Source organism: Argopecten irradians, chromosome 2, assembly GCF_041381155.1.
Source record: "Argopecten irradians isolate NY chromosome 2, Ai_NY, whole genome shotgun sequence".
NCBI classification, from domain to species: domain Eukaryota; kingdom Metazoa; phylum Mollusca; class Bivalvia; order Pectinida; family Pectinidae; genus Argopecten; species Argopecten irradians.
The window spans coordinates 59,299,252-59,313,989 of record NC_091135.1 but is presented as its reverse complement, the minus strand read 5'-3'; the positions used below and the strand labels follow the sequence as shown (position 1 = coordinate 59,313,989).

The 14,738-nt window shown below is 36.3% G+C and overlaps 1 protein-coding gene across 2 annotated transcripts in view; it reads right to left on the bottom strand.

Moving 5' to 3' along the window:
* LOC138316084 (uncharacterized) overlaps positions 1–10,857 on the bottom strand; it is a 71,141-nt gene extending 60,284 nt beyond the window's left edge. For both annotated transcript variants that reach the window (XM_069257575.1, XM_069257576.1), the window contains exons 1-10: positions 10,769–10,857; positions 8,451–9,014; positions 8,073–8,111; positions 7,195–7,749; positions 6,934–6,960; positions 6,428–6,547; positions 3,997–4,116; positions 1,043–1,078; positions 640–757; positions 303–445 (exon numbers count right to left, since the gene is read on the bottom strand). In XM_069257575.1, the coding sequence (XP_069113676.1) occupies positions 303–445; positions 640–757; positions 1,043–1,078; positions 3,997–4,116; positions 6,428–6,547; positions 6,934–6,960; positions 7,195–7,749; positions 8,073–8,111; positions 8,451–8,805 (1,513 nt within the window). In that variant the 5' untranslated portion in view covers positions 8,806–9,014; positions 10,769–10,857. The remainder of the gene's footprint in view (positions 1–302; positions 446–639; positions 758–1,042; positions 1,079–3,996; positions 4,117–6,427; positions 6,548–6,933; positions 6,961–7,194; positions 7,750–8,072; positions 8,112–8,450; positions 9,015–10,768) is intronic.
* Between the last annotated feature and the right edge of the window lie 3,881 nt (positions 10,858–14,738).

Genomic DNA, 14,738 nt, shown 5'->3' with positions numbered 1-14,738 from the left:
TAAGTGCCAAGAAAACCAATATTAAATCAAATGTTATATCCTTGTGAATTACAATACTTTACTAAAATGTTGTCATGCTGATCATCAAAATTACCAGACTATTTGTAATCACTTTTAATGGTCATATAATCTTGCTATTATACTTAAATGAAGAGCAAACAATCAGAAGATCAAGAAATGATTCTATTGGATTCTTCATTTTGCAGGTGAATCTGTTTAGTCTCAAAATTTAACAGGATTCAGAAAACAGCTGTGTTTGTAAGTCAAGTTTATTGAGAATTTTAATTGATGGAACTACGTACTGTATCCCTCAGGTGTTACAGCAGCGCTGTTCTGTTCAATGGTCTGGACATTGGAAGCAAAGTTACAGGTTGGCTGCAAGCAGCACTCTCCTGGCTTCCTCACCAACGTACAAAGGGCGGGCAGATCGTAGTACACTGGGCACCTAAAACAGTACACTGCGATTACTAGGAAGAATGTAAAACATTAACCTTTAACAATTTAACAATCATACTTACATTAAACCTAGTTTTGAAAACATACACACTTAATATTACTTATATCTATTAAAGTGTTTACGCATTACTTTAACTTTCAAATATAGGGAAGTTCAGAGAAATCTTGGGAGTTTCTGCTTACTTATTGTAACAGTTGTATTTTCCTGAGTTTCCATCCTGACAGACACATTCATAGTCACAGCTATCGGACCACTTCTCTCCTGTAGCGTAGGTCTTTCCTTTGTATGCACAACGGCCATCTATAAAAATAATTTTACAAAAAAAAACAAAACAAATTTAATCCAAACAATGCAATTCTCCATTATGTGTTTTGCTATTGTACATAAATATATATAAATTACAAGTGTTTCAATTTTAACCAAATAGCAATTTCTGAAGTAAATGTCAACAAAAACATACAGGACTAATTGATAATCTTTTATCTAACCATGAGTACCAATATATTTTCTGACATTGTAATTGTGATCACATAAAGACTAAATATAAACTATATTCTGATATTATAGACACATGAAAATACTCACAGAAACCAGCAGCACTTGTGCTTCCTGTTCCAACTCCTGTAATGCGTTGAAAAAGAATATCATATCTACAGATATCTTAGTACAGTAGTAATTATGAATGTTTAGGGTCCTCTAATCCTACATAGATTTTAACATCCCTCCCCCACCCCACCCCGCCTAAACTTTTTTGGATGCATCATTTTTGTTTGTGTCCGTGGCCCAATCGAATGCACCCGAAAAATGGTGGCAATGACATGTGCAACTTAAGCAATAGGCGATGCCAACGGCTAGCAATTTTACAACCAGCATACATACCATACCTCCCGGTGAGAGACAAAACCTCTCGTATTTTAAAGCCTTTTATTGTCTCCCGGGAGGAGAGTCTAAATTCCCATATTTCGTAAACCCCTCCATTTTATTTTCGCCGCCATATTTGTGTACATGCTAGGTTAATTATAGCACAAGAGTAACCACTCCCTGGCCCTCTGACCAACACCCCAGTGGCCCTAATCTGCAGCCTTGAGCCATTTCCACTAGGAGTGTCACGGTTAACCAAAAATACGGTTAACCGAAAAATTCAACTGTACGGTTCGGTTCGGTACGATAATTCTTAGTTTCGGTTCGGTTCATTTAAAAAAAAATAACTGTCCTATAATACCTGTAATTTACGTGTATAAACTGTATTGCAGATTATTTCATTGAAAATACGGTGAAGTTGTTTGTCAGAATCCCGAGAAATACACCTGTTGACCGACATACATGTGTAACACGTGTGCAAGTTCAGTCATTAAGAAGATCATTTTTTGCTGTCTGCGGACATTTTTTTTGCACATACATAATATCTAAATGATATATTTCACTTATTGTTTGATATTTTATAATTGATTATTTTTTATTATATTTTTTCGATAACAATCCCGCAGAATATCGGCAGCTAAATCAAGCCGCCATTGTATTGCTGATTGTAAACAATCCCGTTTCCGTCGGCCAATATTCCGTGAATTAAACCATTTTACGATTGAACATGCACCTGGTACGTTATAGTGTTTATCTCTATTATAATTCCAATGCATAATACTGTTTAAACACTTTTTCTGAGATAATACCGATGTATTGATTTGCGGTAAAACTTACGATTTTCACATGTCAATCATCACATAATAATGCGTCATGAAGGATACGAGGACATATTATATCTCTCTGTGACTGATTAATGTGTCAATAGTACTGAAAGAGTTAAAAAGATTAGAAAATGTTCAATTATGTTTTTTAAAGATGTTCCACTGCTGACAGATCATATAATTTATGATACTCAATATTTGAACAAAAATTGGTATTTAATCGTGCTATATGTCTAATTAAGACACAAAATGATATAAAATAATTAATGAATTTCTTTGCTGCATGCACTTTTAGAACTTCAATCTATATAGGATATAGTGCTGTGGATTATTTTTCAGGACGCAATTAATTATATGTTTTTAATTAGAAGTAAAATTTTGATAAAGAAAAAAACATTTGTTGAAGTGATATTCCATCTTTAAATCTAGAGTAAAACTTGTTTTTTATAGAAAATAGACTTAAAAAGTGTTTAATTAAGATTTGTCTGAACCGAACCGAAAAAACCGAAAACCGATCAAAAAAAGTTCAAACCGAACCGAGCTGAAAAAACATGAACCATGACATCCCTAATTTCCACCTTGCCTTGTGTTAAATTGTGGTGTCACTTTCACTCACGTCTGTGTATTACGTAAACTTAAGCAGCTGATCGGCCGCCTAGAAACAATCAGCTAGCCTTTCAATAAATTTTATGACTACAGCTACTGAGTATCACTACAAAACAAATACTGCTTACAACTGTAAATGATTTACTCACGTTTTTAATGTTAAATAGGCCTATCTATATCTGATGGATGTCACAAACTTTGCAATCGTAATGGCCGCCATTTTGGGTAATTGTAATAGATGACCCGGATTTGTTTAGAATTTCCAGATTTCCTAATATTCACGTTTTTAAAAATGGAAAAGGTATTATCATTTTTTAGAATTTTGATGTGAATTTATTTTTAGAATAAAAATACATTAATAATAAAAAACTTATCATTAGTAACTGAATTTAGATAAATCAAATTAAAAAGAAATCTACTTTATTCTCTATCAGATTAATTACTGTTTAATTTTACATTTTGAATTCTACTGTAACAATTCTCTGCATTTTCTTAATTTAGTTCTTGTAAATTTAAGAACTTTCAAGTTGAATATCCATTATTGTGAAAGATATATTAAAAAGCCCAGTCTAATGTTTTGAACAATGAAATAGCTCCAGAACTGGGTGAAAATATATAGGGATGTGACTACTTTTGCAAAACCATGCATTAAATTCCTTTATTTCAGTAAAACTCAATACTAATGCAGACTAATGCTGTATTCCAAAAAGCAAAGAAAGCAAATGCAATGTGAAAAATGATATTTAACATGAAATTATGTGTTTGTAATTATTTTGCAAAGAATTTCATCGTAAAAAAAGCAAATATTGAATTTATTCATATAGGTCGCGTGTATACAAAACAATGTACCTCCCTTATTTGAGACCAAAATCCCTAAAAATGGTTATCAAATGTATGAGCCGGACTAGGCCTAGTGCCAATTGTAATGAACTAGTTCAATTGGACTATTGGCTCCCCACCTGATTAAAATTATTTTTCAAACACATTTGGACTGCATTCTGTATGCGATATGAGTCTCAATTCCGAAATGATGATGACTTGAAGTACAGAAGCAAAACGGCTATATATATATTTAATTTGGGTAAGGCCTAGTGATTAAAGAGACAGTCTAGTAAATTGTTGGTGTTTACTAGTCCAAATGACTTGCAGCGAAAAACATTAACGTCACAGATTTGCAAATCATTAATTTAATGAAGCAAGAGTGTGAGATTCAACATCTTTCAATTCAGGTAAAATACTCCTACTCACCACAGTATCCACAGGTGAGTTTACAGTTGTCACGGGCCCATTGGACCTGACTGGTGCATCCTACAGCAGCACAATTAGAGACTTTGTCGGCACAGGTCGGCAGGGAAGGCTGGTATTTGTCTGTAATAGAAGTAACAGTTACTGGAAGTTATAGCTTTAGGCTTTGGCAACTCCTCCTCGAGTCACATATTGGACTGAGATGTCTATCAAACGTTCTAATACTACGGAATATGAAAGAGTTTCAAGTCAAAGAGAAAGTCAGAGTATGCCTAAAGATCGTCAGCTTGTTCATTTTATAAAAAGTTTCAATCTCATTTACATTCACCTATAACGCGAAAAAAAATGAAAAGCGATCAACCTTTATCAAAGAATAGTTAAATTGGAAACTTTTAACAAAAGTAGGCTGAAATATATGCCCTTAGTAGGCCTAGGCTACCGTACACGTTAGGCCTATGTTTGCAAACGGACCTTTCAAAACGGAGCAGCAGCAGGAGCCATATTTTCGCGCGCAATATCGATCGGCGTCCTCCGGACGCTTAATTTCAACACGGCATACCTCCTCAAAGTGGTTCAACCCCTATTTACCATTTTCATGAAATAGTAATTATCCGAAACGTAAACCATCATAAATCCAAGAGATCTATATTTATTTCTTGTATTTTGGTTAATATTGTGAATTAAAACACCACGATTTATTGTGAGATCAGAAGATACATATTGACGGTGGTACACTTGTGCAGTAGGCCCTATTTTGCATTTTACAAAAGAGGCGCGCGCTAGTCGCCTTCAAGATATAAATTACTTAGAAAGCCAATAAAAAACCATGATTTCTCGACCAATATTCGTCAGGGTATTCAAATCTTCCGTATATCAACAAACCAGCAAGAAATAAAATGTACCAATTTTAACAACACAAATATATAATATTTTGTCTTACTTGTACAACAAGTTGTCTATCAATTTGTTATTTATCTATCGCGATACGGAAGATTTCTACCTGTCGGTCGCTCGGTGATGGCCGACACAATAGGGACCTATTTTCGTCAGGTGGGGTGCTGTTTGGCTTATTATGAAAAAATGACGTAATTCCAAATAAATGTTGAGTAGCAGGCGCTTCATCCTCGATATTCCAGGGCTTCCGATCACTTACGATCTCTACACCCCTGGACTATCTCATAGTAAAACTGGAGGCAACAGAATAGAACAGGTAATTTAGTCATTTAATGTACATCAAAAGAGCCGTATAACGGTACACCGTGGTTGACTGTGTGACTTTGATGTTAGACGTCGCTCTCTCTGTAGTCTTCAAAGGAAATCTTTGCTAGCCTGTGATTGGTCAAATGTTTTCCGCTGAGCTGCCTTCAATTTCACTATGAGATAGTCCAGGGGTGTAGTGATCGTAAGTGATCGGAAGCCCTGGAGTATCGAGGATGCAGGCGCTTGTGAGACCGTGTTTAAGCTGAAAGTTTCTTTTTGTTACATCGCTTTTAAGTCTTTAAACCTCTTGGTCATGGAAAGTGACGACCACCTCTGTTTACATAGAATAACGTTATGTTTTCAACAGTACCGCACCAAAAATTTTGGGTACGTTGTGAATTGCCAAAATAATTTGCAATAAGCTAAAATCTGGGCTATGAATCACATGATCAGACACGTGACTTCCGGTACATTGTTGACATTCTGCTGATCAGTGCACATGGACAGTCAAACGCTGACGGTAGGGTTTTAAAGTTTCATTTAAAATGGACTTAAGAAAATAGCTCCATTTTTGGGTATATTGCTACATCGTTTTTATAAAATCACTTGGTTATAACACACAACCTTTTTTAAGTCAGACAAATTTTCCTTAAAGATGCTCCACCGCCGACAGAGCATAAATGATATTCATCATTTGAACAATAATTGGTGTTTAATCGTGTATATATATGTCTAATAAACACAAAAAATAATACACTGTATAATTCATTTCGCCTTTGGTGCATGCGCAATCAGTACTTTATTCCATATAGGATATAGTGACACGGTATTTTTTCGGGATGCAAATAATTATATTTCATGTTTTTAACTTGAAGTAAAATTAGAAGCTCAAACTTTTCAATGGTGGTAATGGTGTAAAGTAAGTAACTTTTGTAAATGAAGAAAAATACTAAATCGCCTGCTCCTGTTTTTGATAGTGAAAAAATACCATTTTTCAGCGGAGGAGCATCTTTAATCAAATTTGCTTTGGCAGACGACACTCTTTATGAAATCACGCGATAGTTCATGAGATATAAGCAAAATTGAAAACATGACGAAAACAGGTCCCTGACGAATTTAGGGCATTAACCATAACTCAAATTTTGTTTCCAGAAATCGTAGTCAGAGTTATGGTGTACTCTGTAATAGGAGTATTGAAAACGAAGTTATGGGATATGTAAAGACGAATACTTACATGTACAAATTCCACAATAAGCCTGACAGTTTGCGCTAGCCCAATTTTGGTAGTTGGTACACACTGCTCGTCCGTAGGCAGCACAATTGTTTAATTTGTTGACGCAGGAACCACTGGAAACTGTTAATCACGGTACATGCCGTTTTAAGTGTGATTTCAGATACTTTTTTGTCGAAATGATATCGTTCTTTACAGTACTAACATTCTATACATGGCCACGTACTGCTCTGAACGGTCAATTTTAATAATGTATATCAAACGTTTTGTTATATATATGTGTGTTTCTCAAATATATATTCTATTGACCATCAAATTTGGTGCTTGATGGCACTTAAAACATTCTAAGAATGTCATATGTCGAGTTTTGAATTTCATTTAAAATGACGACATTAAAGCAACTACAGTTAACAAGAGGCAAACGCTTTTAGAATTACTTATCAAATACAAAGCTCTAAATTTATCGATCATGCATCTTACAATGTAAACTACAGCGGAATCCCACTTACCGGCGTTGAAGTCGAAGGTTGTTTTGACTGCAATACATGAAAAAACAACGACATTTTATTTTCAATTGGGTGTAATGCATGCGAAGGCATGGAACGACTGCAACGCTTTATAGAAAAATATTTCTTGAATTAGCAAATAACATTGTAGACGACTGTATTTTCGAGTGAGATTTTTTTTGCGAGACGCCTTTTTATTTTCACAAAAAAATCAGTTTGTATAATGTTCTCAAAACATAAGAATGGTGTTTCGTAAATTCGTACCTCCGCACATTTTCTGGAGAAGGGTGTCCTTGACAGAGTCAAGTTGATCGAAGCTGTTGACGTTGATAACGTTGGATGGAGAAATGCCGGCTAGTTCCTGCTGGTTGACTCGTCCACCAATACCAACGGAGATCACTCCAATGCTAGCATCTCTGGCTCTACCGGCAGCGGCTATTGCGGACGACGGGTCGTTGGAATCGCCGTCGGTTAACAGAATAGCAATTCTGGGAACATTAGAACGTGCACCCTCGCTCTGGGAGAACATGTGGTCACGTGTGTATGAGATTGCGTCGGCGGTGTTGGAGCCACCGCCCATCAAAGAGAGGTGCTCCACTGCCTTGAGGACGTCGCCGCGGTTGGTGTACTGGGTCAGAGGGAATTGGGAGGAGGGGTAACTACTGTACTGCATTAGACCGACGTGGACGCCATTGGGCTGTATGTTCATATCAGCGACGGTGTTCTTGATGAAGTTCTGCATCTTCATGAAGTTGATGTTTCCAACGTTGCTTGAAGAGTCGACCATGAAGACAACATCAGCAGGATTTTGGAGACAGCCTAGAAACATGAGATCAATATCAATAACATTTCATCGAATTGAGGATAGTATATACCTTTACATATAACCGACAACATTAAGCTATAACTACAGTAACGTATTGCCACACGAAAGTGACACTATATACAACGGATATTGCCTAAATAGGCATGGAAATTCTAACCCATAGGAAAGAATGATTTACATGGAAAGACATCGGTATCCCAAGAGCTTCTGCCTTGTCCTTTTTGTTTCGGATACAACCAATGAAGTAAGAGTCGACTGTTTATGACGACGAGGATTATTTCAACTACCAGAGATGATAATTCATTTCATAACTTACTTGATGGTGTTGACATCATGTTGGGGTTTGGTGGTAGTTCTAGAAGAAAGAAAACAAGGAATTTATAGAAGATGGAACATCAAAATTGGTAGTAAATACGTTCATCTAGAAATTGGTTTTCAACAAATCGGCACCTAAGTTCAACGGCAACATTATTTTGCATTATCGTCTTACTGGGGATGTAGAAAATAATACCAACTATTATTGATACAAGTTAAAAAAAAATCAAGTAACTTTACTCCAATATTCTTTAAACAAGTATACCAAAGGCGTTCCTATATCACATTTTAAAAAGTAATGAAATGTAAAAGAAAAAAAAATTGAATGAGATTTTTCTTGGTTTAATTTGCCATCAAGGTGTAACTAGTAGACCCTCACCGTTACAGATTTTCGAGGCCAAGAGGTCGGAGATGCTGTTGAGAGAATCGTAGTTCTCGGCTGACATCATGTAACGAGACTTCGGGTCGCTGGCGATCGACGTGAGTTCGTCCCGATCGATACCGCCGCCGACGCCGACACTGTACATGATGATGCCCTTGTTCTTGGCGTTCTGTCCCTCAAACTTGGTGATGTCCGGAGTAATGGACGGTCCATCTGTAACCAGTATGGCGATGTGGGGTACATTGCTCCTTCCTCCATGCATCGTGTTAAACGACTGCCTGTACACGTACTGTAGCGCGTCGGCTGTGTGCGCGCTACCTCCCGTGTACGGCACGGCAGAGAGTGCGTTCATGACATCACTCTGTGTATTGTGCTGGTTAAGGAAGAACTGGTTGTGTACCACGTCATTGAAAGTGACGGTACTAATCCGGACACTGTTAGGGTCAACCTTGAGACCACCGACCACGTGTTTCACAAAGTCTTTTTGTTTCTCAAAGTTGCTTTGTCCGACAGCGTTGGAGGAATCCAGAATGAAAGTTACATCGGCCTGCGTAGCACAACCTGAAATTTTCAATAAAGTACTCAAAGCAATGTCCATAGAATAATGTATAGATGATTACGGATATACAATTAATCAAAACTCCATATGCAAATCATAAACACCAAAGCCCTTTTCCTGCTTATTTGATCCAAAACGGGACCGCGCTAGCCGTGTGGTTCTAAGATGTCTCGACATATTATTACGAGCCCTCCACCACCCAGGTACCGACCGTTGATCGGTGTTTTTTCTCATACTATCCTTTACCCCCTAAACCTATCACACCCTTAAATGAGCCCAACTGTTAAAAGCCAAAACAAATTGATCCTAAACGTTGGCAAATCATCTATATTCATCCATCTTTAACATATTCTACAGGTGAACTGCCAATCTATTGTTGAATAGTAGCAAAGTATAATTCATCATGATCCAACATTATGGCGATTAACCGACAACTCTCATTTGTGTTGGCCCTAAGTACTTCCCCTCATTAGACCGATAATTCAAGCAAAACTCTTTTAGATATGTGTCTAAGAAGCTCAATATATCAGAGGTATCAGATACTAATGATAAGAGTCGTGTTAATCAAAACAACATAATCATGCGTGTAAAGAAGAATTATCAATAGATAGAAATATATAAACATATGTCATAATGCTGTTTCGGAACATCACTTGAAAGTTAGTTTATAGTTAATTTGGTCTGACCCGTAAGGATTAGCCATACTATGTTCTAATTTTCCGAAGTTTTAATATTTAATAGGTATAGATTGACAGCCTTTGGAATGTGTTATGTGACATCGCAGATAAGCGACCCATCCTCGCCAGATAACCAGCTGTACGAATACATCGGCCAGTTCAGATAAAGGCATATCGAGAAATAGTCTATAAATGATAACAGATCCCAAAACATCCCCATTCTCGGCTAACAATCCTTATTATATATGGCAAGATTCTATAAAGGAGATAATATGACATATAAGTGAAAACGTTACTAATCTTACAGATGCTCCACCGCCGACAGAGCATAAATGATATTCATCATTTGAACAATAATTGGTGTTTAATCGTGTATATATACGTCTAATTACCACAAAAAATAATACAAAATAATTTGTTTGCCTTCGGTACATGAACAATCAGTACTTCATTCCATATAGGATATAGTGCCACGGAATTTTTTCGGGATGCACTTAATTATTTTTTTATCTTTTCAACTTGAAGTAAAATTAGAAGCTCAAACATTTCAATGTCGGTAATGGTGTAAATTAAGTTACTTTTGTAACTGAAGAAAAATACTAAATCGTCTGCTCCTGTTTTTAATAGTGAAAAAATACCATTTGTCAGCGGTGGAGCATCTTTAAGATAATGATACCTCTATCCAGTTATTTTCTATTTCAGCACAAAATCTGAAATCGTTCCGCAAGTCATAGCTTATACATAAACTATCATTTGAAACTCATTATGTAAATAGCGTCGTCAAAGAAATCAAAGAAAATATTTCCTTTTATCAAAGGATGATTATTCCAGAAATTTATGAAAATGTTATAAAAAAAATTGAAGAACTAGCTTACATCATCAGACGACAATCAAATCGTTCAAAGGTTAAATTTTTACCAGTTTTTAAATTCCAAATATAAGACACATTTCACAAATCCAAGAAGGCTGCATACTTGACACAAAAACCTTTGACGAAAAGCCACATTTGACACTATATTCCGATCACGTGATTCAGATGATGAATCTAAGCGGATGCTGCTGGGAATCGAACCACTAACCTTGTTGTGCCCGCCCCGGCGTTGGCCGTCCAGAGGACGGCAAACGCCCATAGAAGAACGCCTCTTGGGATCATCCTTCTCGAAACGAAACGAAATGCCCCGAGAATACGAGACCGCGTAATTATAGTCAAGATTTCTGTGACGTCACGTCCACAACGACCAACAGACTATCAGAGATAAGGTAGCGGTTCTATTTGGGATCAGAGAAAGGAAATGACCCACCCACGAACGTCTGGTTCTTAACGGCGTCTTTACCAAGAACAGGTCAACTGATACTTTGATGCTGTGATCATCAAATATTATGAAACTAATGATTTTGCCTCGTCATTTATTTTACTGTAATTTGTGCATGGGTTGAGTTCGATAACAGGTGCGTGACCTACACGAACAACGCCTTCCTACACACTGGTCATATATTATCATCAGGGGTTTGGTCAATTATATATCACTCTTAAATCAACAATAATTGTACAAAACACTCTAAAATACACATAACAAAATATGAAAATGATCTACTAAGGTGATAAGCAATTGCAATTAAAACTTAATTAAGCGAAAACTATCATTGATTCAATGCAACAATCAACAAATTAGTGATAGATTCTATCATTTATTGTTATGTAAAACCGTAGCCGCTCAAATAGTTTTGTTTACGACCGAATGTTACAAAGTTTAATGAACAAATGAACTCTACTAAGTAAAATACTGAAGAAATTGTGTGAATTTATTAGGACAATTACCAACACTAATTGTCCTCCTTAACGAAAATTATTCTTATAATGTAACAAATGCTTTATACCTTTATCGAACACAAATGGTTGCATATAATATGGTAAATATGATGTACATAACCAATGTATATATTATCATGAAAAAGGGAAATAAATGAATTTGAATTTGACCCCATCGTTACACGTGTGACTTCATAGACAACAGTAATAGAAGAACAGACTCTTTCATGCTATAAATTGATTAGCTTAAACTGTATATTAAACTGATAATTGTAATTCTTATACGTATTTATTGAAATAGTGATGCTATTGTTCTTTCAGTAGAGAGAAAGAGATACAATAAAATAAATTCTCGAAAATGTGGTTCTGAACAAAAATCTACATAGTTTTAGTACTTAGGCGGTAAACGATTGCAATTTTGATAACTGTTAAGAAGAAAAGACGTTCGATCTGTCCATCCCTGTCTGAATACATATAAAATCGATGCACTTTATGATGACAGTATATGACAAAATAGTATGTAAAACATCGCCGCCTTATGGCATAGAAGGAACAGACAGTGTTTTTATTTATAAAGGACACGATGTAATACAGGTGGAATTGGAACGCGAATGGCAATATAATGCTCAAATGGCATTCGTCAGTCAAAGCGTTCACTGCGAGTATCCTTATAGTATCCTTGTAGAAGGAGAAGAGCGTTTTAAGCCTTTTGTCCAATTTATCAGCCAAAATCGCAAAATTACTTGTCGAAATATTAAAACGTTCGCAGAAACATTTTCGTCTTCCGTGCGATAAATTGTTTTATATTAGAGAGTTGTATATCATTCTTCCGTATCAGCAATCCCAGCATGTTTTATTCATGTACGTACGTCATCCGATAACTGATGTGACCATATAACATCGATAATCGGTTACGTTATACTTTCACTTTAAGTGACGTCAATGAAAATATTTTATAGCCTTCTAAACTTACCATAAAAAACCATCGAAACATCTTCAAGTATGTCGTACTAATTTGTATCAGTATATAAACGATTATATCTATTACGAATGCTGGTGGCTCTGAAAGAAATCGCTATACGAAGGGAGTTTCGTCTGACGTTTCGCTATAATTTTTGTTTACAACTAGAACACTAGATTATTGAGATGCTCCGTTTTCACTCTGGTACAGCTTCCCTTGTCCATTGTAAGTCGATTGATGACGTAATCGACTAGAATCAGTCTGGCGATGTTTTCATTGGAAAGACATAAAATAATAATAATAACAAATACATAAGCCAACACAATATGACGTATACGGCTATGTCTACACGCGGGATATCGAGTAAGTACACGTAGACCTATAAACTAAGGAAGTGTGCAGCTATTTCTAAATAAAATCGAATTACATTGTATTCGGATTTTGAGAGGTGTAAATCAAATTTTGAAAATACATGTTCAAGCGAATATTTAAATGAAGTATTATTATTGTTGATTAAAGACACTCGGACAATATGTTTTTCGTGATGATATTCTTGTAAGAGCAGGTATTCGTGTAAATATTAATGATCATCTTTTTGAACATTTTTTAAAGTATTATGTACAGTACCCATATCAATCCATGTCTTATTCTACATGGGCGAAGACTTCGAGAAAGGAGGGAGGAGTGTAGCGGGATTGGACTGGGTCGATCATCGGTGACCAGGTTGCTCAGTCGGTAGAGCAATCAGCTAGTATGGCAAGCCAACATGACATTTATTCAAAGAGCAATGTCGATCCTTAATTTCAATGAATATATATTAAATATCTTGATTGCGATATAAGGTATCTCATATATTATAGAAATATCTTATACATGTATACTAAATAAGATATCTTATATACTATATAAGATATCTTATATAAGATTATAAGACTCTTTCATATGTGGATATGAAGGATAGGGATATTCTACCCGAGGGTCACAAAATGTAGTAAAACACGAGGCTTGCCGAGGGTTTTGCAACATTTTGTGATCCCGAGGGTAGAATATCCCTATCCTTCATATCCACTTATGAAAGAGTATTTTTCTTTCATACCACGACGTTTTACTGCAATTTTACAACTATAATATCCCGCCATTTTGAAATAAATTCGAAGAAATCCACGACTGGAAGTCAATTTCCATACATGAAAAATTACGTGATATTTTCAACACAAATTCCGTTGCTTGTATCTTTTATAGTAAAACCAGTCAATTTTGTGAAAAAAATGTTAAAATTTTACCGAGGAAATAGAGATTTTGTTGACGCCGTGACGTCACGAGGCTTTATTGCATGGGTAGCCATGCAATACAGCCTTAGGCGACATGAGTGTATTGCCCTAGACCAGCCAGTATTACTCGTGTAGGTATGAAAGAAATGAAATATCTTATATAAAATTTTGAATGAATCGAATATAAGATATCTTATATCGTATATAAGATATTTCATTTGATTTATCTGTATAAGATATCTTTTATAATAAAAAGATATCGTATATAATTGAAATCTCGTTGCAATATAAGATATCTTATATAGGAACGGGATTTCAACAAAGCCCCAAAAAATGAAGTCTCCCTACCAGAAATATCTCGTGAGTCTACATAGAGACATGTGCCCTGCAGGTTGGGCGTTAGAATTGTACCTGCTGTCCTTATTGCATGATCGTAAAAGCTAAAGTCACTTTCGGATTTTATTTTTTCTCTTCTTCCTACATAACTGACTTTGTTTCCTAATGCCTCCCTTGGCACCGCCTCACTTTAGGCCTTGAGTTAAGCGTTCGCCCGGTATGTGAGGAAGGCTCTGGGTTCTGTCCCCTGGCCGAGACACACCAGACTCTATAATAGAGGTAGTTTCTGCTCCTGCTTAGCGCTCAGCAAACAGGGAGTGGGGCGACTGGTTGTCCTGTTGTCAGTATAATGTGACCGGATGGGGTGTGTTGCTTGGTGTCTTCGGCGGCATGCTTCAGTGATATAGCACTATAAAAAGGGCAACAGTTCCACTATACAAGAAGACACAACACGAACATACCGCAGTCTCCCAAGACACGCACTTCGCATTCACACACGCTACACACTGCATGCATGGGAGGCCGTCCTTACATGACCCTAGCTATTAATAGGACGTTAAAATAATCAAACGAACACACAAACAAGTACAGTATACTTCTACTCGTTCAACCACACTTTTGTTGGCTTCGCATGGTATGTCAGTATCAACCGTTTGGTTGAACGAGAAAAA